This window comes from Rhyacophila brunnea, unplaced genomic scaffold (genome assembly GCF_057557595.1).
Source record: "Rhyacophila brunnea isolate RB1 unplaced genomic scaffold, BYU_Rbru_1.0 scaffold_3, whole genome shotgun sequence".
In the NCBI taxonomy this organism is placed as follows: Eukaryota; Metazoa; Arthropoda; class Insecta; order Trichoptera; family Rhyacophilidae; genus Rhyacophila; species Rhyacophila brunnea.
Window position 1 is genome coordinate 19,325,555 of NW_028232965.1, and position 27,346 is coordinate 19,352,900.

Genomic DNA, 27,346 nt, shown 5'->3' on the forward strand with positions numbered 1-27,346 from the left:
GAAAACAATAATAACTTTTCATCGCTTTACTTTTTTACAAGTTAGCTCGAAAGCTATCAAGCGTTTTATTACGCTCATTTAATTTCATCAGAGCATTCATTACATTACCTTTAATGTGGGAATCATTCTCTATCACTATCAGATTTGAAACTAGCTAGAGAGAAGTCTGCCAAGTCTATGAAGTCATTCTTGTGACTCAGACATTTCGTGAGATGGCAATCACAGCAAAACTGGCCGGTGATGCCTTACTTATCTGTTACACAACAATTATAATTTAGGATCTCGGTATATTATCTGGCAATAAATCTTTTACACCGACCATAGGAGTTATACACCTATCATGATTACAGAGAACAATGAGTTACGTTGATTTTTAAATCTAACTATTTACTTGATATGTAACTTTCCCATATTTTCATTATAAAATTGGCGTTAATATGGTATATTATTCACTCTGTAATATACTTACATATTTTGTAAATACTAATGCATATAACCTTTCAAGACTTCTTTGTTATCTTCTATCTCAAATTGAATGCATCATTTAATCATGCAAAATGTTTTTAACTTGTTATTTCAACATATTTGCAAACACTGATAAAAGCACATTTATTTTTTATCATTTGTTGACAATGTAATACAATATTATGTATATAGATTGAATGAAAATGGTTTTTCCAAAGTACACATTTCATTTAAGTATTATAAATAACATAAATTCTATGGCCCGGATCAGTGTTGTCAACCGTACTATAAGTATAGTACAATACTATAATTTTGATTCTGCAAAAAATTTTAAATACTATAATTTTACGCCGAATATGCCAAAATACTATAATTTTAAAGGATTCGAGCCATAAAATGTTCCTGTACTATATTTTTTACAGAAATACTATAATTTTTGCGCCTTTGTACTATAGTCAGCATAGAAAAATATGGCAACACTGCTCGGATGTAAAAGCACACAATATGTCGTGAAATTATATTTTTCGTTTTATTACTGGTTCAATAAGTCAATAAGACTTCCATATTTGTGTATAAGCACATAAGTTAAATATTATTTGATGTTTTATTACAAACAAACCTAATCACGGAAGCTCATTGGATATTAATACCGGTTACTGCATGATAATTATTGGTTTCATTCTGTTCAATTTGTGTCATTGGTGTTTACACAATTTTTGCTATGTTCACAAAAACACTTATATTGATAAAAAAAAATACTTACGTAGTTTACATGCCCATAAAATTGATATCATATTTTTTACACTATTTAAAATTGAGACGCTTAGTCGCCAAACATGCTCCGGGTGATTTTTCAATAAAATTAGTTTTGAATGTACGTATGTGCTATATTGATAGTCGAGGTGCGAGTTTTAAATTCCACCCTGTTTCATCAAAAAATCAAAATGAATATTGGAGTCGCCAAACCACTCTAGAATAAATGACTGCTTTCTAAATCCGCTCTACATAACCGACCAATCAGTCGTCGCGATTGAAACCATGATTTTTAGCATACGTTTAAATCGCTATACAAACGTCACCACTACTAGCAGCAACATCATCGTAAATGTACAAAACAGTTTTTCGTGATTTACTCGAATCTCAAAAAAACCTCTAGAGCGGGTTTAGCGACTAAGCGACTCAATTATTTCTTGGCTAATTACATACATAATTTCACAAATAATCACAAAAATATCAGATATCATCAGCTTGCTGCATAAACTCACCAACTAACATTATTATATTACCTAAAGTCGATATTATATAATATACTTCCATTGCAAAAAGTCACTTAAATTCATACCGACAACAGTTATTTGATTTTACAAATATAACTTACTTTTAACGGACTGTTATAAACATACCACATTATGGTGAGATTCGATAGTTTTGGCACGAATCATGACATAGTTGGATGGAATGCAATATGATTGATGTACAGTCAACAGTTGCAACCGTAAGAATAATCACATTTGCCCTGCCTAATTCGCATTTGCGCATTTCCATACATAAATATTTGAATTATCTTAACGGCATTTCTTGCATATTTTATTAAATCATTGAGAGTATGTCAGTGTAAATATATACACGTCATAAAATCAATTATTTAGCTTGACCAAAACTTTATATTGATTATTTGGTTTTTTAAATTAGTGACTTTTTGCAGTATGCTCACAATATGATAAATGAAACAATAAATTGTAAATGCACGAATAATACGTAGGTGCTAATATTCCTCTATAAATATTCACACTACGTACAATTTATACCAATCCTGGTATTCATTACAATATCTTTCTCAGTCTTATAACTAAAACATTGAACTACAGAGGCACTCTTCTACAATACAGTCCTAATAATTGGTGGACCGACAAGAGGTCTGCTTTTCAATATTCATTTCACCAATTATAAGCAAAGATGCTACATTGAATTCAATCAATATGTGTTATATCTTCTAATACACTACACGGTGAGACTCAAAACATTTTTATCATGCACAAAACCTTTAAAGCTATAATTATCTTTTCATTCATTAATTGAAGTATATTTTTCTTTTCCATTAGAACGCATGGGACTTCAATTCAGGTAGCGATGAAGAACTGAGTGAATGTTTAGAACTGCGGAACATGCCCGATGGCTTTGATAAACTGGTCCGGCCCCCCTTCAAAGGTAAGTTTTTATATGTTTACGCAAACACCATTTATTCGTAATGGTAGGGCTGTTTAATTTAAACTATATTTATCTTTTACAGTCATAATTTTATCTTGTAGATAATGTAATTTTTAGTATCAAATATTTCATAATACTGTCAGTAAAATAATAAAGATTAAAATGTTTTCTTTACAACTTATAATTTTAATCATAAAATATATGGCAAGTGAGAAGTCCGGGGTTCCAGCGGCTGGCTCAGGTGTCCATCGAACCCCGGATTCACAAAAAAGAAGGATATATTTATGTTTGTTAGGTTAAATAAAACACTAAGTCTTTCTTGTGCGGGTCTTAGCGTTATATATTTTAATATTTAGTTGGACAACGTTATTTTGTAGTCTTTTACATATTTTGTTTTTACAATCAGTTTTGCAGGTCCGTACACGGTTTACAAAGGACGCTTACTAACTTTTTTTTTCTTTTTAAATTCCCCGTACCCACGCCGACCAGCAAAAAGGACTCTCGTAATTGGCCAAATTTTATCGCGTGATCCTTTTGATTTGACGAATCACGAGGACCACCTCGGCGCAGGCGCGCAGAGATTTTAACGTTGCCGGCAAAATTTATTAGATTTAAATAGGTACTTATATTTTATACATTATATTTAGTCTTAAAATTATCTCTCTGATCCATCATCATTTATACTTTTTAAATCAAATTAAATTTATCTTAATTACACCTCCGCCCAGTATATGATTTTCACACACCGGACGAAGGCCTTTACTTATGAATAAAAAAAAAATTACGTAGTTGAGCAAGGAATCAGATTAGATGTTTTATGAAGCCGTTTCTAGAGGTCAGGGTTACGTTTCGACTTATAACTACTAAATGATTATTTTACACCGGGAGAAGCCCGCCTGTAACAGGGGTGTATCACAAGGCTCATCCATTTTATGATTATGTCGGAATTATGATTTCACAAAAATAAATTTCACCAGAGATTGACAACAATGACCTGAGGTGCGGCAGCAATACTCTCATTGCGGCATTTGCGTCAAGGTCACGCCTGAAGTTATAGTTATCGGTCTATATAGTCTGATACTAAAATTTAACGAATAAAATGTAACTAATTACGAGCAGGAAGAGATTATAAATTCTTGTTACTCTTCCCCAGTTCTTCCTTTTTCATATTATGGTTAAGAACCAGATTAAGCACTAAAAAAATTTCATGCTTTCAGTTTTATGCAAAATGAATACCTTTGCAATGTTATCTTACATAAAACCATATTGTGAGATTGATTTGTTTATTTGACTCGATTATTTTGTGCTAAACCAGCTCTATAATAATATTGTTATTAATGTGTTATAGTTGTGTTTTAACTAAAGATGACATTTGACATCAAACACATGTATTGTATATTGTACATAATATTATTATGTTTATTATTAACCATGAACTCTTGTATTTCCCCACAGGTTGTATATCAGTTTTACAAAATTCCCACATTAATTTTATCTGTGTCTGTTTTTAAATCATTATTTATTCTATTTCGATAAATTCTAAGCAGGTACATTATCTTTCCTGGAGTCTTCACTGTTATCAAGCAATCAGTAATTTTTAAATAAAATTATTGTCTCATATTCATTTTTTTTTTACAAAAATCAAAGTTGAAGTATCTATAGTTATAATAATATTATGTATTCTCGACTGATGTTCTGATCATGCTGATGAATTTTCCTTTCCGTCTGAATAGTTCTTTGCCCAACTAGTATGCTTCTTTATGTCCAATATATATATATACTGTCCAACAACAAGAAATCGGCGATAACAGGAAGTCACTGTAGTCGCATATAGAAAATTTCTCAGTAATGTACCTGTCATGGCGGCAACGAGTACTAGAGGCATGTTTAAATAATGTATCGGCTCTCCTTTTAGATGCGACTCTTTTTACCTAAAGTTTACTAATAATAATTCTAACTTCACTCCTAGACATATTTTTATTATAAAAAGCTTCAAATTATGTAAATTGATAAATCCCTACACCACGGAGCGTAAAATGAAATGATAAATTTGGGGGCATTCCTCATTTGAAAACGGAAGTGCGATTAGCTGCAATGGAGGGGATTGTTAGTTCACAGTTTTAAGGGCCCACGTGCGCCGCGTATGTCAAAATGGAGCTTTTATGGTATTTTCAGAGCATAACCCTGGACATTCCTTAAACATTGTAGATAATCTATTTATATAATTTTGAAGCCTTATTATCCTTTATATTTATTTTAAACATTTGATGACTGCATAAAGTATTTTTATTACATAAAATAGTATTCTTTTAAACCTCTCGATCTAATGATCTAAGATTTTTTAGATTTATTAATTTTTAAACACATTTATAAAACCATTAGTAAAATTAATGTTAACATTATATAGTGAAATATTTACGATAAAAAAATATATTTTACAATCTCTGTGATCCCAAATTTGACAAGAATTAGGCATTTTATTATTCAAAAAATGGGCACGATTAAGACATTTGAAGATAATTCTAAATATACTGATTATAAGCTATGTGTTTGACCATTCAAATGTGAAAATACATCCTATGAATAATGATTGTTTTATTATAATTATTGACCTAAGAATAAGGTAGTATTTTTTTGAAATACGCCATTTCTATTAGCATTTCCCAGTGGTTAAGCTACAACATACGGCCGTAGCCATAAATTGACAAACTATAACTCAACTGGGGAGTAAAATCATGTTAAGTGTTTGAACATGTACCTAACCGAAAAAAAAAATTTAAACAATTTCTAAATTATTTAATAATTTTATAAGTTAGTAATTATTTTCAGTGTCCCTGTATGTGCAGTGTGCTGTAAATGCTATGCATTAATTATTTTGATTTATAAAATAATTTTACGAGTTGTGATTCTGTCGAAACGGCGATTCGCGGAAATGCATTTGGACGCGAGTCCTCATGCCTTGTCGTCATTTGTTCACGTCAACAACTATCAGATCAGAGGGAATCCAAAAACTATATTCGTTTCTCAATACTCGCTGCATGTGCAATATGTGTGCAACACACTTTGATTTTCACTCGCCAAACTGAATAACTAAATGGACTTAAATGAAATGGTGAAAAATTAATTGAACGTCGCGAAAACTTATCGTAGCGAAATTAGTCGCGAAAATTCATTGTGGCGAAATTGATTGTCACGATAATACGTTTTCGCGAAAAGAGTTCATGCTGAAATTTGATCGTCATCAAAATTCGTTATGGTGAAAATTTATTTCAGCGAAATTGATCGTAAATACAGTTTGCGAGATTTTACCAGTTTCTTTAAAAAGTAATGAATTTTCATGATAGCACAGAGTGAAGGTTGTTATTACGACTATTTTACAAATAATGGCTATTAGCCATTCGTCTAACCCAGTGGTGCACAACCTATTTGAAAGAAGGGCCAATTTATCCATTTTCTAATTTTTCACTGGCCGCAGTGGATAATTTGGTGAAAAATAATGCCTATATAGACGAGACATACATTTTATTATTTTCAATTTAATAGTTACATATCAGCTACTCAAATCACTCTCTACTCTGCATTACGTACATACTATGTATTTGCACGATAGAACTTAGCATATAGAAAATTATAATTTTGTCGTATTCGATGATGAAATTTGGTGATGAAGTACAAGTACTTTTTATTTTGGGCCGCAAAAAATGCCTTTTTGGGTCGCATGCGACCCACGGGCCGCTGTTTGTGCATCATTGGTCTAACCCTAATCCATTGGGGTCTTGCACTGACACAAACACATATTTTTAAAAACAACATGCATTTTTGCCAACCGCGGATTTGAACTCACGGCCCACGGCTAGATAAACGTACGCTCTACCTACTAGGCTTACCGAGGTGTACCTACTGTTAAACTCTATTTTATTTTGCGTTTTATGAATTTTTCATGGAATTTTCTTAACTTATTATTTTCTAATCAAATCAATTGCTATGGTTATCAATTCTAACCTTGACATTGGGTTGACGGCTACATTCGTAATTTATAAATACCGGTTCATTGATTATTATGATTTATGACTGTGTTGTAATTAATTAATGGTCGATCATCAATCATCATACACTTTTGCAATTTTGATCAGTCTTTTCTACATGCCGTGTAGACTACACAGCTGACGCAATAGGCAGGTAAGTATTGTTTAATCCTGACGCATGCAACTTAAAATTATTCAAACTATATTTTTGTCTCGCTTTTATCTTACCCATCTTGCAAATACCACCCAGTACCCACCTCGTTTTCCCGCTGAAATAAATTAACATATTGTGTCGGGACTAAAAAATACTACTCTACCAATACCTACCTACACCGTGTGGTGGACACATTGCTGCATAAATCGTGCTGGTAGTCCGTGGGGATTTATCATCGCGACTGTGCATCATCATTCATAACAATATGTTTCTTCTATGTCATCAATTTATTAGGAGCGATTCACATTGCATTGATAGTAAATAGAATCTCACGGTATCTCTATTGGTATAGATCAAACGGATAAGACCATCAAAAAAGTATCGAGACTTCGACCGATACTTTTCTTTCAATTAACGGCGTTAGGTCCGGATATGTATAATTTATTATAATGCATTTATAATATTGTATTTATTATAAAGATATATTCATAAACTTATTTGATTCGGTTGCGTGTTTTTTCGAAGAAAAAAACATGTTCAGAGTTCAAGGCAGTCGTATTAAAAATACCCTCGGTGCGTTGACTTTCTTGCAAATTTAATTTCTCTTCAATTTCAATGAAAACTTTTAGACGATCCTATCGTGTGCTAAGATTGAGTTATACTTATACTCTACACAGTGGGTACATATCGCGAAGAGAACACTAATAGGCTTGTGGTTCGTTTTAATCCAATAGCAAAGAAATAACTGTCACTTTATTTTAACGAGTTTTTAAAAAGGTTGTTTTTACTACCCCGATATTCGTTTCTCATAAAATATCAAGTAGGTAGCATATTTTTTTTATTGTTCAGTAAAAAATCTTTGATCATACTTTCCTTATATATCTATTTGTGTGCCGTCATTTTTATTCATAAAAACCACAAGCCCTATTTAATTCCGGAAAAGATATAATTGAACCAACTGCACATGCCATTTTATGTGGGCGGGGTGAGGGTTTCATTGTATTAGTAATGATATATTTTGGTATCGTATCAATACTGCAATAAAAGGAACGATACTTGCAATTAGTTGGAAAATCTAAATTGTATCCGAACCGAATGTAAAAACATCGTACCTATTATAGAAATATATATATTTTTATATATCACGAGGATGTTCGAAGAAAATATTCTACTATGAAGATAGAGCCTAATCAACCATCAAATCATACGAATCTTATCATTATGACCGTGTATCACCACATTGAATTAAAATTGCCTCGAATTCTTAAAATTTTCAAATATGTATATTGATCATGGAAATTAATCAGGTCGCACATTTTGAATACCTATGCTTTATATCTGCGTGATTACTAAGTTAATGTTTATAATACAAAATTATAATATCTGAACTAAATAAAAATGTCACAACCAATATTATGATTTAATGCGCATACGACGATGACGTATTTAGGTTGGGTCACATTTAATGTGGCCAACTTGGTAGAGCGGCCGTATACCAATCCGTGGGTCGGAGGTTCGATCGGCTCGGAAAACTACGTATATTTTCAATATGTGTTTGATCCCGTGTAAGTATGTAATAGCTTGGATGAATCGGTAAGAACCATTCCTCGTAAAAGTAATGTGTTGATAAGCGGAAATGATAAGTTTACACGTTTATAATCTTTATTTAATATAATATTCTGTGATCATATAATCATATAATCGTACAATAATCTATCTGTTGATTCTATGAACATGTTCCTGTTTTTTGAGGTTTTGGTGCCTTTAGAGTTTTAAATTAATGTTTTTCTTTCATTTTTAGTAATATTTATTTGTTTTGTAATATATCATTCGATTCCGTTCGAATATCCGTGATCATCCACCTTTCAAGCGGATCGTCGATTAGTTTTGCCGCGATGATACATCGGCTGACTTATGATGTCGCTGTGACGGTTGCGGCAACAGAAATAACGCCCAGCTTTGCTCGTAAACAAAAATAAAAACACACAGCGCTCTTTCGAATGCCGTTCTACGCGAGATATGACAGACGCCCTTCCGGAGACGCCGGTCCGGGCATTGAGCGCACCTCACTCTTTCATGGCAATCTCTGATACCAACAGATATAATTATCTCGAGTCGCATTCCGCCGTGAAAATAATATAATTATTGTACGATGCTGTGCATCAACAGGTATAGACCGGTTTACATGAGAATTCTTGTCACTCGCGCACTTGTCACCATTGTGCTCTAATTACACGAGCAGACTCAACTACTCACGCCTAGGGAATCCAATCCCGAGCCAAAATCTTGATCCCGGGATTTCGGGATTACAATTTGACGATCCCGGGATCCCGGGATCCCGGGATTGGTATTTTTTTTCCAATATTTAATTTTTATATGTACATATAACGTTGATAAAATCGGTCAAAAATAAATCTAGAAAAATTATGTATACTATTTAAGTCATTTGTTTAATATTGTTTATGTTCAATCTTGGAAATACATAGGTTTAATGGAGTAAATAATATTCTAATATAAATAATAATGTGAAAGTAAAACAGTTTTATTTATTTAAGATAACATAACAAATACAAGTTAAATTAAAATAAAAAAAATAGCCTACATATTGTTTTGGCAATACAATATAAAAAAATAATCTGAATATGCCCGAATTAATACCAAAACATCTAGTGTTTCGTAATTTGATCTGGATCTAATTTTGGTAGGTAGATACCCAGGCATATTTTCAAATTTCAATTGTTGTTATTATTTTAAAAGGAGAGATAATAATTATAAATAACGTTTTTATTAAGGGCCCGCTGAAGAGGCCGCCGTTCAAATATAATTCAGTATAAAAAGGACCTCGGCGTCGTAACTACGTCAATTTAAATCGATCTTTTCGCAAAAATCACTAATCATCGGAGATTTTATTTCAAGAAATATTATTATTATTACTGATAATTTCTGCCGCGCGGAGAATTATTATTATTTTATGAACACCTGCGAGATGAAGCCGATCATAAAACAGGGCTGTCAAAATAATATTAAGCATTCATATTTTTTAAATGTTAATTTCATCATGGTTTTTAATCAAACCTGTGCAAGTACGTACTGATAACTTGGGTGGATTTTGTAGCCAACATACTATTGATATATATACGGGTATATTATTATTATAACCCAATTCAAATTGAACATAGGTTGATACTCAAATACTATTATAGTATGTTTATGATTTCGAGAAAATAATACGATGGTATAATTAATCCATATCAATTATTTGAAAACATTACATTCGCACTTTGCACAAAATTACAAACACATTCGAAGTTTGCCGCACACGTACAGACCACGTGATATTTGTTTACGCAAAATCGTCGCTTTTCAAAATGGCGAATTTGATTACCAGATTTTACTGCGATGAATCAGTATGTTCCTTTTTGTCTTTTTTTATTCGTAGGTTTGTTTACTATGTACACCGAGAAATTTCCATTTATAAACTCGGAAACGATTTTTACAGAAGAGTTTTGGAATATAATGCAACCAAAACTGGAAAAAATTCTATCATGGGTGTTGACTTCCTGAATTAGCTAACCCCAGGTCCATGCCACTACGTGAACCACAGTGGATATTAAGCCATTTCCACACTGGCAACAAGTTGCTGGCAACCTCATTAAATTTTACGATACTTACCATAATTGCTTAAGAAATTTTACAATAATTATCGTAAAATCTAACGAGGTTGCCAGCAAATTAACTTGTTGCCAGTGTGGACCCGGCATTAGATGCACAAAACTTAAATAATATAAATTATAAATAAAAATTTAAAATTATAAATATATATTATGATTTATGTCTTCGACAGCCCTGATGAAATAAATGTGAAATATGAGTCGAATCAGTCACAGAGCAAATTTATTAACACAAACAACTTTGACACGACCTTTTTATATTAACTAGTAGACCAGATATTATGGACCACATGTTAAAAAATCATATTTTCAATTCTCAAGGCCATTTCTGTAGAACGTCCTCTTAATGATAATGAGATTAATGAGTAATGACAAATGCATTAACCTCCCGGATGTTACGTCAATTAAAAATATTTGCCATAACTATTACCGAGCATTAATATTAATACACAAAGATCGAAGAAACAAACTAAAAATAGAATCGAGTGTTGAATTCAGATGTTATTGTTATTTTATTACATTATTTGAATAGTCAATTAGTGTAATTTTTATTAATGATAAGTACATTAAGATTAATAACATCAGTATTTGATTTTTTTCAGCAAGGGTTATTGTGTCTTTATATTACATTTCACATTTTATGGCATCATACTAATTTAAGCATAAAGTTGAGTCCACACTGTTTGAAAATATTATAATAATTTTCTTTTTTTTTAAGTATTTTTTCTGTTATATTTTCGTTTTTATTTTATTTTCCATAAAAATTGATAAAAAAATCAATCCCGAAAACTTCTAATACTACTTCTAAAACTACTAATCCCGGGATTCATAGGTATCGAAAATAGTGCGGGATCCCGGGATTGGAATCGCTACTCACGCCGATCGTCATGAGAAATCGTCAACCCTAAATAACAATAACACTTAACGAGTTCATATACCAAAACGATCTCACCTGTTTTGATTAGTTTTTAAATCATAAACATACGTGGTGTTGCTAGTTTTAAAAATTACTACTTTACCAGTATTCCGTCAATCTTTTTTTATTTGAAATATCACCGCAAACTATTGAGAATTATATTTAGACAAATAACATGTTACTAATTGTATTCACTAGCATAGTAAGTATGTTTGAGTATGTATGAGAAGTATGTATGAGAATTAATGAAGTCAGGTGACTATAGTTATAAAATCAAACGGACAGCATTGACAGGATGGAAGCGGAACCTCTTGTCCTATCGGCAACTTGGATCAGGCTAAAATATAAATGTTTCTATCTCACTCAAGGCTCAATGAAAACATTTAAAAACTGAACATCGATACGTGGGAATACAAGTCGAACCGATTTGCAATAATGTGTGTATCAGTAATCTAACTCACAATAACCACGCCAAGCAGTGCTGCAACATTCAGCAAATTAAAATTCTAAAAATTGAATTTGTTGAACAAAAAAAAAATGAAATAGTTATATTGTACCTAAATGATTTAATATAATGTAGGTATACAAAGTATACAATTAGTACCTTTTATATTGCTTCAAAATTTCGATGGAAACGTTTGCTTTTATGATTAACGTGGCTTTAAAAAAATATTTGATTAAAACTAAAAAACTTCAAAATATGTAGTTAGGAAAAATGAGTAGTACATATTTCAAAAGCATAATATTTTGTTTTCTTCTCTTTGCGTTTGCTCTGCGAAAGTGTCAAGAAAGTTTACGATTTTTTTTGTTTCGTTTTATTTAAACTGCCTTTCTTCCTAATCGTTCGAATCGTCAGAATGTCAAAAAGTCATACATTTAAAAGCAGGTTTTAGTACAGCTTCGTCCGCTTATAAGAACAAACATTTTCAACTGATGTTACGGAAGAAATTTATGAAGCGGGCGAAACCGGTTCTGGTATTTATGAAATCGTGTGGATAAAATTAATAAAATCGATCAACTCTGTTTTATATTGTTTTATGTAATTCAGGAGTTGACAACGTGAAAATAAAGTATCTTATTAGATACAGTTTTCAATACAACAACTGGGTTTCTCAATTAACCAAAGTGTAGATTATCGTCTCCCCTGTCTTTGCCCCTTGCAATTATGTATCGATTTATCAATTACGTGGCACTGAATTTATCCGGTAATTACCGGAAATAATTAGGTCGTATGATTGTCAGCGTTGTAGGTATGTATTTCATTGGTTACTTATTCATATAGGACAGGGATGGCGAACCTATGGCAGAGATGATTTTGCATGGCACGCGAATGTTATGTGCTAAAGAAAAAAAATAGATATATAATTCGAAAGATATATTTTTTACAAAGAGTTTTACAAATACCTACCTAAATATATATTATATAATATTAAAAATTCGTATTTTCTAGGGTTTTTAATAATATTTTTATCAATCGATGTGCAAATGGAATCGACGAAATTCATGCATTAATCACAGACCGCATTGTATAAAAAATAACAGGCAGCTGATACTCTTGAAGAATAAGCATTATAATTAATTTAAATTACATAGATGGGTCCTTAGGTTTTATGCGTCATACATAATAATATTATAGCACTGACCGCATCAGACGGCGGGGTAAGCCGTGTCGCGAACCTCTGAGTTTGATCGATTTACAATAATTTTATATATCATGTATTGCTTATAATTTTTGAATTTTTTTAACAGAATTCTTATAACTATTTTTTCCTGCTTTTTTACTTTTTTCCCCTGTCTTTTTCGAACTGACAAGTAAGAAAAAACTGCTCGGCACGTCAGACAGTCAAAAAATAATATTTGGGAAATTTTGGCACGTACCTATACGTAAAAAGGTACTCCATCCCTGATATATGAATTATTCATTCATTTGTTTTTAGCACTACAGAGTTTGGTGGGTCTTAGCCTCTTCCAGATTTTTTTTATCCCGGACGATCTAGTGCCGCTTTCCTCGACCGAGCATCCTTTAATCCCTTACCCTTACGGCACAGTCCAGAAATCCAGAAAAGTTTTGACCGTCCAGGTCTTCTTTTCTTCCCCCTTTCTGGTAACTCCTCCGGCATTCTGTACACATGGCCCATACATCGCGCTCTGCATTATCGTCATGTGATCTGTTTGCCCCCATGAAATGAGTACCTCATCATACCTCGACCTGAAAATAGCATTTTTATAATATTATTACAATAAAAACGTTGATGCTGAAATAACTGAAACAAACTGCGAAAAACCAGTGTCATTGATTTATATTTGATTGTATACACACATGTTTGATTGTATAGAACACGCTATATACTGTATAGGTGTTTTTTTTAAATAAACTTATAGCTAGGTTAGGTTGTACCTACAGAGCAATAGTAAATATGATCACTAGGGAGCAGATTTATATGCAACAAAAAACATGATTATACAAAATCATTAAAATATGCACTAAAAATAGAAAAATATGCATGCAATAAAAAATTGAGTTTTATATAGACAAAAATTGTCGATACCCACTCCACCCAATATTACTGATAAAAATCGAAAAACGAATTATTAATTTTAATCATTATAATACAGTAACAAAGAAGATAAAGTTACATTACCTACTATGTATTTTCACCATGTCCATTGACTCGAAGCAAACTTAACTCTTAAATGAAGTCCTCGTGTCTCCTCCAGTTTTTTTAATACTTCGGGTAAAAAAGTCTCGATCACAGCTATTGTCAGGCAATCTACGATGTTTTGTAAATTAGTGCAAAATCCCATAAATATGCATTTGTTTATGAAATATGCACTCATGTCTCAAATATGCTCTAACGTCTCAAATATGCATTTATATGCTCAATAACATTTTATTTTTTGATTCTGCGTGTCTCAAAACGGATTTCTGTGTAACTCTCATAAATGTGCATACATAATCCGGTCTCTAGTGATCACCATTTTCCTAAAACTACAAAGAAAATAGCCTGATTATAATTGCATTATAGTAGCATTTCTGTAATACTGAATACGAATAAAAATACTGTTTATATTAGATGTTTTACAATTTTTAAATCGAAATATTTTAATTAAATTTCTCGAAAATATTCGAGAGCGCCTTCACTGGCGACGGCATGTGTTGGTCATACTAAAATCTTACTTACTATCATTTGTAAAACAATATTATGAATTATGATAGCTATTTCAAATGTTATTGAGTAGTTACAATAGTATTTTTTAGTTGACTTTTTAATTTACCAAACATATTATCATGTTTGTCGACACCTATGTCAACACAAGTTTTAATCAGTTAGATAATATCTTGATATATTGGCAAAACCATCGCTCACATTGTTTTCACATGTGTAAAACTAACAAATATGAAATTCCGTTTTATCATCATCATCATTTTTTACTTACAAGACCTTCGAACGATCATATTGATAAATTATTTTTTCTTCTCGTTTAAAATATAGTAGGTAGGTACTCATTTAAGTCATTTAAAAAAATCCTTTATCGTTTTTCCGAAACCCCCCCAAACAAATTTATTTATTATTTATCACATTAAATTCAACGAATACAAAGGTTAAGTTTAAATAACAGTGTATTATCTAATGATTATACAGTATTTATATATTGTTTATATATATATAACTTTGTATTCCTCACACATAAAAAAAATATTTTACAACACGTGACTCACGAAACACGTGTCATACAACAATTTGTATGTGAGGAATTCCATGACATAAACACATTCTATAAATTATCATGAATTTCCACTAAGTAAATAATCTCTCGATATAATTAGTATTTATGTATTATTAAAAATCCAAACGATATTCTGAAGATAAAGAAATTCATTATTTGATAATTATTATTCATTACTAAAATTAATTAAGCCGATAACTTTATTCCATAATAAAGTTCATGCTTTTTTTCAATATTTTTTTGATCCGGGGCAAGGATCTAATGTTCTAATGGGTTGGGTGTAATTCACAGCCAAAAATCTGTGAATATATTATATCTACACACATTTAATGGAAAATTTAACGGAAAGGCAATGTTTGTTACATCCACAATTTGTCAGATGTGGATAAATTTTCTTTTCCACGATCTGGGAATACTGCTCTAATTTTTGGTGATAATTTTAAACATTTGATTTTGTTTCTTTTTTTACTTTATTCATAAATAAAGTTAGATAATATGCATTGCATAACAAACATCGTTAAGTACTGTATTACATGTTTATTTGTATAAAATAATTTGTAATAAGTAATTTTAAAAAATTAGTGTATTTTTTCCCAATTTAGTACTGAAACATTTCGCGGCTTCGTCTGGGCACGAAAATAGTAGTTCACCTTTAATTAAACATAATCTTAATTATTTCTGTCACCGGCAATGTCATCTGTATCACGGGATGTTAATTAAACTTATCACCTGGTAATTAACTTCACAATCATAATTCTTAGCTAAATAAGTATCCGAAAAATTTTAGTCTTGAATATTATTAATCTGCGTAGGTAATTTGTTTATCTTGCGGATAATTAATTACGTGCTGCGTCTCGCCACTGGCTTAGGTATCGTTCAATGACAGCGGTGACGCAAGCTGAGCGGCCGAGCGATGCGCGCGCACCCCGCGATGACGCTGGTTTGGCGCCGCTGCAAGCCGGGAGCGTCGCGGCGTCCGATCGACGGCGGTGCAAGCGACGACCGGCCAGGGTTACCGTAGATCTTGCCGGATTACTCGCGATTCGTCCTTTCGACGAAGGATCTATGCACGCCGTGGGCACGTACTATTTCAATTTGATCAAGGGCATCCGACAAAAACATATATCAGTAAAGTAAATTTAGATAATTTATATATTAGAATTTAATTTGGTTAAGTTATTCTGTTTCATTCATGTTATATATTATCAGCAACAATCCAACAAGTAATACCATCCTTCATATTATAATAACATTAATTTATTATCTAAACGCCAGTTCGATGATTTTTTTAAAACATTTTGACTTCGAATGTCTTCCGTTTAAATGGGCTATATTTTAAAACACATTGTCAGTTTCAGAGATATACTGTATCAAAATTCCCTATTTCCTGATAATCCTTCATTTTTACCATGTTCTATCATATATGAGACTTCACAACCTCCATTCCTTCATAATTACTCTCAAATCTTAAAATATCTTGTAATATCATAAGAACTTATATCTTATTCCCTATGAATATATTATGTATGGCCCACAATTATCTGTGCCGTTGGGAAAACTCAAATCTGCACTAAAGTAATACAGCTTGCATTACCTATTCATAGAGTCTTGAAGCCTAAATGCCACCACTAATTTCCATTGATTACATATCGTTCTGAATTATTATCAATATTCATTCAGTTTTTTGCTATGATAGATCTAAGAATTGTGCAACTAACGCGCTTGTATGTGAAGTAGGCAAACTGAATTTTACTTTCATGTTTCCAAATTAGTTATTAATAGTAATAATAATATGATAGTAATATGCTACGTTTAAGTAATATTATAACAAAATCAAAATTTTTCTCTACTTATACAATTTTTTTCAAAAGGAAGTCGCATTAATTGGATGAATTATAAATAACAACACTTTATATAATATAAAACAATATTCATCTACAACTGTTATTGTAGATATTTGATAATTCGGCATAAAACTTCCTAATAAGAAAGATAATTATAGGTACGTAATATCACAAAAGCAAATTTTAACATTATGTCTAGGGAATCCAATCCCGAGCCAAAATTATGATCGCGGGATTTCGGGATTACAATTTGACAATCCCGGGATTGGCATTTTTTCCATTGTTAATATAAAATTTTATATTTACAAATAACATTGATAAAATCGATCAAAAATAAATCTAGTATAATTTATACTATTCAAGACATTTATTGTTAATATTGTATACGTTCAATCTTAGAAATACACAAGTTTAATGGAGTAAATAATATTGTAATATAAATAATAATGAGAATTTAATATGAGCTGTTTCTGATAGTAAAGACATAATGAATGGATTAGCAAGATTTAAAATAGTAAAGCAAATAATCATGGCGTACTTATGGCCTTTCCGCTTCATAAATCTAATTAGTCAGCCAAATATGAAACTGCCGTAAATCGTATGATATCATGGTGGAATTACTTTGTTAAAAGTGCGAAGCATTGTTTTTTCCAATCTTTCTCATTTTTAATAATTTATGTGAAAAAATAAAATGAATCGGCTACCTACATGGAAATAAATCAAACTTCATTCAAACTCAGTTTATTTATAATGTAGTTATTTTTTATTAAAAGTGTTTTTTCTGTTATATTTTCGCTTTTATTTTATTTTCCATAAAAATTGATAAAAAATCAATCCCGAAATCCCGGGATTCATAGGTATCGAAAATAGGTCGGGATCTCGGGATTGGAATCCCTAATTATGTCCGAATTGAAAGATGTGCATACCTATTTTTTTCTGTTGTGTGAGTGAAAATATGACAAGCAGGGTTTTAAATTAATGCGTCAATGCGTTTTCTCCACAATCTATTTTTTACTTAAGATCTTAAATAACTAAGAAAAATATTATTAATTTTCAATTAAACTGTTTTTGTTATTCAAATCAATGAGTCACAACTAGGGAATCCAATCCCGGGATCCCGAATCCCGGGATCCCGGGATCCCGAGCTATTTTCGATACCTATGAATCCCGGGATTGATAAACATAATCCCGGGATTTCGGGATTGATTTTTTTATCAATTTTTATGGAAAATATAACAGAAAAAATACTTTTAATACAAAATAACTACATTAGAAATAAACTGAGTTTGAATGAAGTTTGATGTGTAGGTTGCCGATTCATTTTATTTTTTCACATAGATTATTAAAAATGAGAAAGATTGGTAAAAAAACAATGCTTCGCACTTTTAACAAAGTAATTCCACCATGATATCATACGTTTTACTGCAGTTTCATATTTGGCTGACTAATTAGATTTATGAAGCGGAAAGGCCATAAGTACGCCATGATTATTTGCTTTACTATTTTAAATCTCGCTGATCTATTCATTATGTCTTTACTATCAGAAATAGCAATCTCATATTAAATTCACATTATTATTTATATTACAATATTATTTACTCCATTAAACTTGTGTATTTCCAAGATTTAACGTATACAATATTAACAATAAATGTCTTAAATAGTATGAATTATACTAGATTTATTTTTGACGGATTTTATCAATGTTATTTGTAAATATAAAAATTTTATATTAACAATGGAAAAAAATCCCAATCCCGGGACCAGTCCCGGGATCCCGGGATTGTCAAATTGTAATCCCGAAATCCCGGGATCAGAATTTTGGCTCGGGATTGGATTCCCTAGTCACAACCCACAAGATGTAGGTACCTACCATTCTTTATCGAATACTTATACATCATTTGGAACACCCTAAAACATGTAAGTATATTACAGAATATGTGTTTCAGTGGGTATGTTTCTGAGGTATTCAGTTTAAAAATGTTCCAACGATTGATATTAGTTACCTAAAACAATCGGCGTCTGTTTTAAAAAATATGGCTTCAGTCAATGTTGCTACCTACAAAGTCGTCGTGCTACTAGTACCTACCTACCATTATTATTTTATATTTTTCTGTGTACTCATACATTTTTAGTACATAATAATTATTTCCTGGTTGCAAGAAACAATTTAATAATGTAGGAATACATACCTACATATTATTGAATAGATATGTACATATGAACACATACATGGATCTATATGTTGATAATCTTCAAAATCGTCGCAATATTACAGTATGTAAGCGCATAAAATATTGTGATTGTTGTTTCATGTTACTGTCATAGTAATTTGAAATGAAAAAAATCACGTACACGTATTTTCTTTTAAATATTCTTCACGAGTTTTTCACAAAGCTTTTCCACGACGTTACTCACCACTCGGCTGTAAAATTGAATCGTCAATTCATATTTTTTTTCTCTTAATCATACCTACGCAATTTCGTCGACACAAGATATTGCGTCACAATTTTATTATCGTATATTATATAAATCTTAAAACGCGAGGCCGCATAGTCTTCTATATGTTATTTTTATATATTGTTATTGTTATCAAACTGATATAGGTACTCGAATGGAAGATGTATTTGTTTTTATTACTTGGTGTAAAAAACAACTAATTTGACATTGATTTTATTTATGTTATTACTTATTCATTCGTAGCTTAAAGGTTTATTAAAGTATATTTTCACACTACGCCCCTGATTCAATAATGAAGTCTACTTAATAAACATTGCATTAAACATGCCAAGGCGACTTGTGATGCATACATTATATTTGTCACGAAACTTGGCAAAAAACGTACATATCTTCATAAAAAACAGAATCAATGATACTCAAGTAACTAATTCGATCCAATAACTTATTTTCTTCGCTATCATTTTTACTGTCAACGCCGAAAATCGTGTAATTCTGTTTTTTTTTATTATTAAAAAAAATATGTGCACGTTACAAACCTTTTTATTGTGTATATATTTTAGCATTGGGTAGTTGAAAGCATCTCCTTTCAATCATTCGGCAAATTGCATCGATCAATGTCCCAGCCACAATAAACGTAGGCCATTCGCCGTCCGATGACAAAGCGATCTATATATGCACCGAGTTCAGTGAAGAAACACATTTATATTCAAATACATTACGACAAGATCACACTATTAATATAACATGAATAAATCATGCAGAACTCTATAATTATTGACTGTTTTGAGTAAGTACCTACACTGAAACGCAAAGAATATTAGCATTTTGAGAGCACTTCTTATGTAAAAACAGTGTAATAAATTAAACAAAATATGATGTATTTGAAAAATAATATAAATATGTATTTCCACGAACGCGTACTAAATATTTTTTCGAATTTTCGTTTAGTTATGAAATGTTAATAATTATTTTAAAGCCATGTCATGAAATATCGAAGTGAGATAATTACGAGTATTTTCGATAACCATTAATACAAAAATTCGTACCCACAGTTATATTAATAACTGCAGATAATAATCTCTACTGCTTAATATATAATATATGATAGGTACGTTGCATAGATGCTAGTATTGGGTACTTAATTTCAATTTTCCGTCAATATTATAAGACTTTGTTAATCCGATCAGCTCAGTTTTCGCGCCCGCAATAGCCGAGTAGTAAACTTGACTTTGGATCTTCCTTTATAGTTTTGGGGCTCATCTACACTAGGCATCATCCCCTTCGTCTCTGCTGTATTGTCTCTGTTTAAGGTTTCGCTGTGCTTCTACGTGGTGATGTGATTTATCCGGTCCTTGACGAGGGCCGGGAGGTGCTGCTGCCTCCAGGGTCAAGGTGTTGTTTTCTATTCGAATCCATTCTGTGGCGATGTGAGTTTCCCGGTTCTTGAGGAGGACCGGGAGAGGCTGCTGTCTCCTAGATCAAGTGTTGTAGTAAAAAAAAATTCAAATAATAGGCTTGGCGCATTCTTCGTTCGGCCACCACATCCTTTTCTTTGCTTCGCGACAGGAATCTTCTATCTTCTCTTCCGTAGATGGCTGCTCATCGGCGATTGTTCTTTCTTCTTGTACTTCTCTTCTTCTGATTTGGTCATCATTCTTCATCTGGGTTCTTGCCGAGAACCGCGAGTAGTAAAATGTTCGCTTCTTAACGTCATGTGTCACCGGTTCGAATTCCGCATGCGGCGAATGTGTGTTTGTGATCCTGAGTACTGACCTAATACATTGAGCAACTATCTTAACACATAGATTTCGTAGCTTTCAGGAAGGAGTCAAGATTCACATGCGATTGTAGATTGATTTTAAATATATAACACAGTCCAGTTATTAGTAGTATTTCAGTTTTTCTGTTGTCACACATCGGTGTTAATAGATCCCTCTGTTGGTATTGTATTACAGTAGTAAGTTGATCGTCACTGGCTCCGCCTCGCAAGTAGGTGGATGCTGCTGCCCCGCAGTCTGGTGCAGTGGTGCACGGCGCGGCGGTTAGTAAGCCCTGACACATCACCAAAAGACAATCACCAAAACTGCAACCACATTTTTGTGACCGTAGTTGTTCTTGCTGACTGACAAAAATTCGAATCGGACACTGTTATTGTTGAAGTCGGTGTTTTATTTCCCAATATTCCAATAACGCTGAATTCATTTTATTCAAATTAATTTGTCAACGTTTCTTATTCAGCTAATTAAAATCTTCGCTTTCTATCGAAAGAATTTATGAATATTTGCATTAAGTTATTCTTTGACCACCTGCCGGACAGTTACATCGTAAACGTATCATTTCCCAACGATGATTTCAGTATGAGTAAGTAAGTTTTCTTTTTACTTGTATATAACAGTACTTATCTCATACCCATGACGAGTAGATTTAGAATAAGAACCAAGAACAATAGTATCATACATAAGCTAAATGCTTACAGTTAGTTTATAACATTAATATGTTTTCTGCATGTAAACTAAAACTTTTTTAAACATGTTCTATCATAAGAAGATCGTATAGACTCCACATAGTGGAGGTTGTATTAACAAAACTAAAACTTACCCACTATTTAATATTCGTATACTTTCATAGTAAAATAGCGGTCATGACATACCTACTGTTAAAAAAAATTCGCTGATAAATTCGTTGGCTAACGATATCTCAAAATTCTACCACGTTTTTATTAGCTCGTATTCTTATTTGTCCGGTACAGTTTTTTTCTTGTGTGTCCAGTACAATTTTTTCTTGTTTGTCCAAGATTTGTATTGGACGATTGCAGATTTCCCGACTAGCTAGACATTTGAAACTTTTAGAATATTTATCAGAACACGACAGACTTTTAGCCATCTTTAAGTAGAATTGAATTCATTTTCAGTTAATTCTGTTTTGTATAAAAAGTTATTTCGGAAGAAATCCGTAATCCAATCCACTATTATTGATTGCTAAGGGGGTGGTCCTAGCAACTAAATTATTAATATATACGTGCGTTACTATGGAAATCAAAATAACATTTCAGTATTATATATTATTTGTTTGTTTGTCGCAAAATAGCAAAAAAATAATTTGTTGACAATTGCCTTATTTGTCCTAAATTATTAATACATAGAATTGTCAAGTTTATATGATTCAAGAGGAAATTTAAAAACATGGTATATAAAAAGTCCTTTTTATCTTGTAATTATTTTTGTATAGGACAACCAAAAAACAATTATTATGTTTTAAGACTACTTCGTCCGTGGTACTTATCTTTTTGATGAAAAAGTCGATTTTTATCTTTTTAATCTGCTAAACAACACATTGTGCTAGAGAAGACAATAAAAATAGTAATTTAGTATAATATACTTACTTAATTTTGAGTTCAAGACTTCGGTCATAGAAAACATACAAATGAAACACTACAATATACCCTGACTGCAGGAAAATATGGACAACTTGGGCATAATGTATTCTTAGATGCGATACTTTTTTAATATAAACAACAGTTTTCATTTATTCATAAAATGTTCAATGGAACTGAATAATAAATCATTTTCCTGTAAGTTCAGCCAAATTATATTTTAAATAGCAAAATTATCCGGAATTAAAAATAAGAAAATTTTCAGAATATTTTTTTAGAGAATTCTTCAGAAAAAAGTAATTTTGAAACTATCTTTCATTAATTGTGGCCGTGGTTAGCTTCGCGAGCTGAGTTTTTTTTGTGTTTGTTTGTAAATTTTCTTGAAGTAGATATACATTCACAGTCTCGTCAACAACGGTAGAAGCTGTGGCTTTCAATTTATTTTTTCACTCTTTCGATTCCATCCCATAAAGTAATCTAATGCAAACCATGCACGATGTCTTTTGATCTCACAAAACTCCGACAAAATGTTATCGTTTCTTCGTATTAGATTAATGCGTACTCTTTAACGACGTTTTAAATTTACATGTATTATAGATTTTACGTAATTTATGCAATAGTGTATAGATTCATGCTCTAGCACGACACAACTATAAAACATTCGCTCAATATGTTACTTATAATTTTAAAGTTTCTTTAACGGCCCACATGCTCGTCGTAGGTCAAAATTGAGTTTTTATTGTATTTTCAAACCATGATCCTGGACACTCCTTAAACGTTGTAGATAATCTATTTATATAATTTTGAAGCCTTATTATCCTCTATATTTATTTTAAACATTTGATGACTACATAAAGTATTTTTGTTACATAAAATATTATTCTTTTAAACCTCTCGCTCTAATGTTTTAGAATACAGTCATATTTCGGTACATGAATGTGCAGTGGTGTTAAGATTTTTTACATTTATTAATTTTTAAACGCATTTATAAAACCATTAGTATAATTTATGACGAGATAATTTTAGTAAAATATTTACGATAAAAAATTATATTGATAATCTCTGTGATCCCAAATTTGACAAGAATTAGGCATTTTATTATTCAAAAAATCGGCAAGATTAACACATTTGAAGTTAACCACTGGGGAATGCCAAAAGAAATGGCGTTTTTCCAAAAAACACTACCTTATTCTTAGGTCAATAATTATTATAAAGCAATCATTATTCGTAGGATGTTTATCACACCTGAATGGTCAAAGACATAGCTTATAATGAGTATCTTTAGAATTATCTTCAAATGTGTTAATCTTGCCGATTTTTTGAATAATAAAATGCCTAATTCTTGTAAAATTTGGGATCACAGATTATCAATATATTTTTTTATCGTGAATATTTTACTAAAATTATCTCGTCATAAATTATACTAATGGTTTTATTAATGCGTTTAAAAATTAATAAATGTAAAAAATCTTAACACCACTGCACATTCATGTACCGAAATATGACTATATTCTAAAACATTAGAGCGAGAGGTTTAAAAGAATACTATTTTATGTAACAAAAATACTTTATGCAGTCATCAAATGTTTAAAATAAATATAAAGGATAATAAGGCTTCAAAATTATATAAATAGATTATCTACAACATTTAAGGAGTGTCCAGGATCATGGTTTGAAAATACAATAAAAACTCAATTTTGACCTACGACGAGCATGTCCCCCCGTAAATATTATCAATGTCAATTTTATTATTCTCAGTATTTTACATAATATCACGTATGGTCTGTTACCGAAAGTTGAGGCGACCCGAATACTCACACAGACGCATTGTTTACAAACAGTGTTTCAAATTTTAAAATCGACTTAAAAAAGGATATTCTTTGTTTTGATTTAGGAAAAAAAATCGAAATAAAAAAAGAACAGCCTGTAAAAATACACCAATACACACAATCTTTCGTATCTGTGATCCCTGCAACTTTCGGTAACAGACCTATACCTACATATAGCAGTCGTTTTCAAAAATTTCTTTTCATGGCGCCCTAGTGTCTATTTTTTTTTCACTTGGCCCTAAAAATACAAATTGTTAGGATGGGTACGCGTGTTGTTTTCAACACAGTTTTTCATATATTGGAATCAAATTAAACACAGTTATCCTCATGCAGGGCCGGATTTACTATATGAGTAATAGTTAAAAAAAAAAAAAAAATACTTAACGCTGTTATTATATCCCGAAATAACACCGTCAAAGAGATATTATTTGTTAGCGAAGCAAATGATATATTGACAAAAGTCTCGTGTTGCATTTCAGTCATTATTTTTACAACTTGCATATGTGTAATAAAAATTATGATTAAGCAAATATATAAGTGTTTTTAGTAATGAACTATCATAAAATATGAAATAAATAAAGTTGAGTTTTTGGGGCTCCCAATAAGTATAAGCCCAGAATCCCCCCCCCCCCTTCAAGTGTAAATCGGCCTTATCCTCATTTGAGCGGTATTTGATTTTATATCTTTTATACTACTGAAAATACAACTTCGCAGAAGTAAATCGTCGTAAATGGAAGCAAGATTTACTGACCTTTAGCATTCAGGAAAGGGATATCATAACTTATTGGTACCTATTCGTCAACCCGACTAATTTACTGTCAAAAGACAGTTGAAATCAAATCTACTTATCTGCCTATAAATATTGATTAATATTGAGCACCAAATGGGTCTTGAATCTATGCGAACTTCTCCATAATAACTTCCCAAAAATATGATGCGTTGAAATGCTGCTCGAAAAAAACAACCACCGAAGCATATAATGCCATCATGAACCGTAATGAGTGCAATTAATTAAAATTGCCTGAAGTTGATTAAATCTATTTCGCCGGGTAAATTAACTATTTGTTGATCAACGTATTAATTGGAATTGATCTTGAAACTATTTTATTTTTCTGGCAGGTATGAAGAATCTATAAATTTCTTACACAAAAAGAAACTAACATTTCCTGGCCACATATTATAATATATTATATCTATATATACCGCAAGGAGATAATTTATAATGGGTATATTTTAAAATTGTCATACTTAACTGCCTTGTGGACTATTAACTTTTGAATCATTCTTTCCTTGAAAAATATTATGAGTCTTCATTCCTACGCATTCTACCGATGTTTATACTGTTATTTTGTAAGAACCATAACCATGTAAAAATACATATTGAAAATTAGTTTTTTTGTACGTGCTAAAATCACTATTTATCCGGTTAATTCAATAATAAGGCTTCTTAAACCCGTCAAAATCATACTAAAACACATTTAAAACGAAAACCCATTAAGTACACATTTAAAATGATAAAAATAAATGTGGATAAAGACCAATGTTATTGGCTAATAAAAACGATCTTATTGTTCTGATTAGAAAATTCAATGCGATATAATATAGAAACTTGCGTAAAAACCAACCAGTTACGCTTGAAACTGAAATATTGTTTATTTGAGAACTTATCGGTTTATGAAAATATACTACTCAATAAGTATCGAATATCGATCATTGATTAGCTTAATTATATTAGACAGTTAATCAGTAGGGTTGCACACGCACTTTCTGACATAAATAAATACTGTCCCTTCTCCCTTCTAACGATTTGTTCCACATTTACAATTATGTATTTATCTTATCATCTCAGCGCGGCAACGTCAAATAATTGAGAGTGAATTTCCTATTTTGCTACAAGTAAATCTTCAATAGAAAATGCTTGTAACTAATTTATTATTCAGTATAACCTTTATCAACTTCACTCAACATCTTTGGATATTACTACATATAATTGATGTGATGCGGATTAAACGAACACAAGCGACATTGTAATTGATGCACAGGATAAGAGCAGTTTTCACATCACCGCATACTATAGGTACATGTCTATCCGTGAATCAGGATTCGAACATGTAGCTGCATTGTACGAAAAGGTATAAGTATACATTTCGTATAGACGTCGTGTACGAATCAGTTATTACTTTTATATAAAAACATTAATATACACAAAGAAAAATTAAGTTTTTTCTTGGAATAGTGATAATCTGATAATAGATCATTTGAAAACAAGACCCCATTTACAGAATGTTCAAAACAATAATGTAGAATTTAGATACAATCGAGTATTCAACTTTGAAGTCGATTTATTCAACTTGATGCACTTTATTAATTAGCACCACAGTTGTTCGTGTTGCAGTATTAAATTAACTGCCAAAATCAAATCATTTGTTTTAAAGAAAAGTCCCGAAATTTTTGCATTCTTATTTATCGCGTATCCGTGCCAGCGATAAGCTGTCTCTCGCACGGTAAATCATCATTTTCATGATTTTTAAAAAGCTTTCACAGATACATTTGTCTGCCATTCTCGAAACTAAAAGAGTTAATATATCATAAACACTCCCACTTCTGGTTCCTCTTTAAATAGCGCGTCACACCACACGTGCTCGTTGATTTTAGCACTGTGATAAGATAAC

The 27,346-nt window shown here is 31.5% G+C and overlaps 1 protein-coding gene across 2 annotated transcripts in view; it reads left to right on the plus strand.

Annotated features, from left to right (window-relative positions):
* Positions 1-27,346, plus strand: part of Tak1 (TGF-beta activated kinase 1) — a 98,533-nt gene that overhangs the window by 20,931 nt on the left and 50,256 nt on the right. For both annotated transcript variants that reach the window (XM_085952719.1, XM_085952718.1), the window contains one exon: positions 2,568-2,673. In XM_085952719.1, coding sequence (XP_085808845.1) covers positions 2,568-2,673 — 106 coding nt within the window. The remainder of the gene's footprint in view (positions 1-2,567; positions 2,674-27,346) is intronic.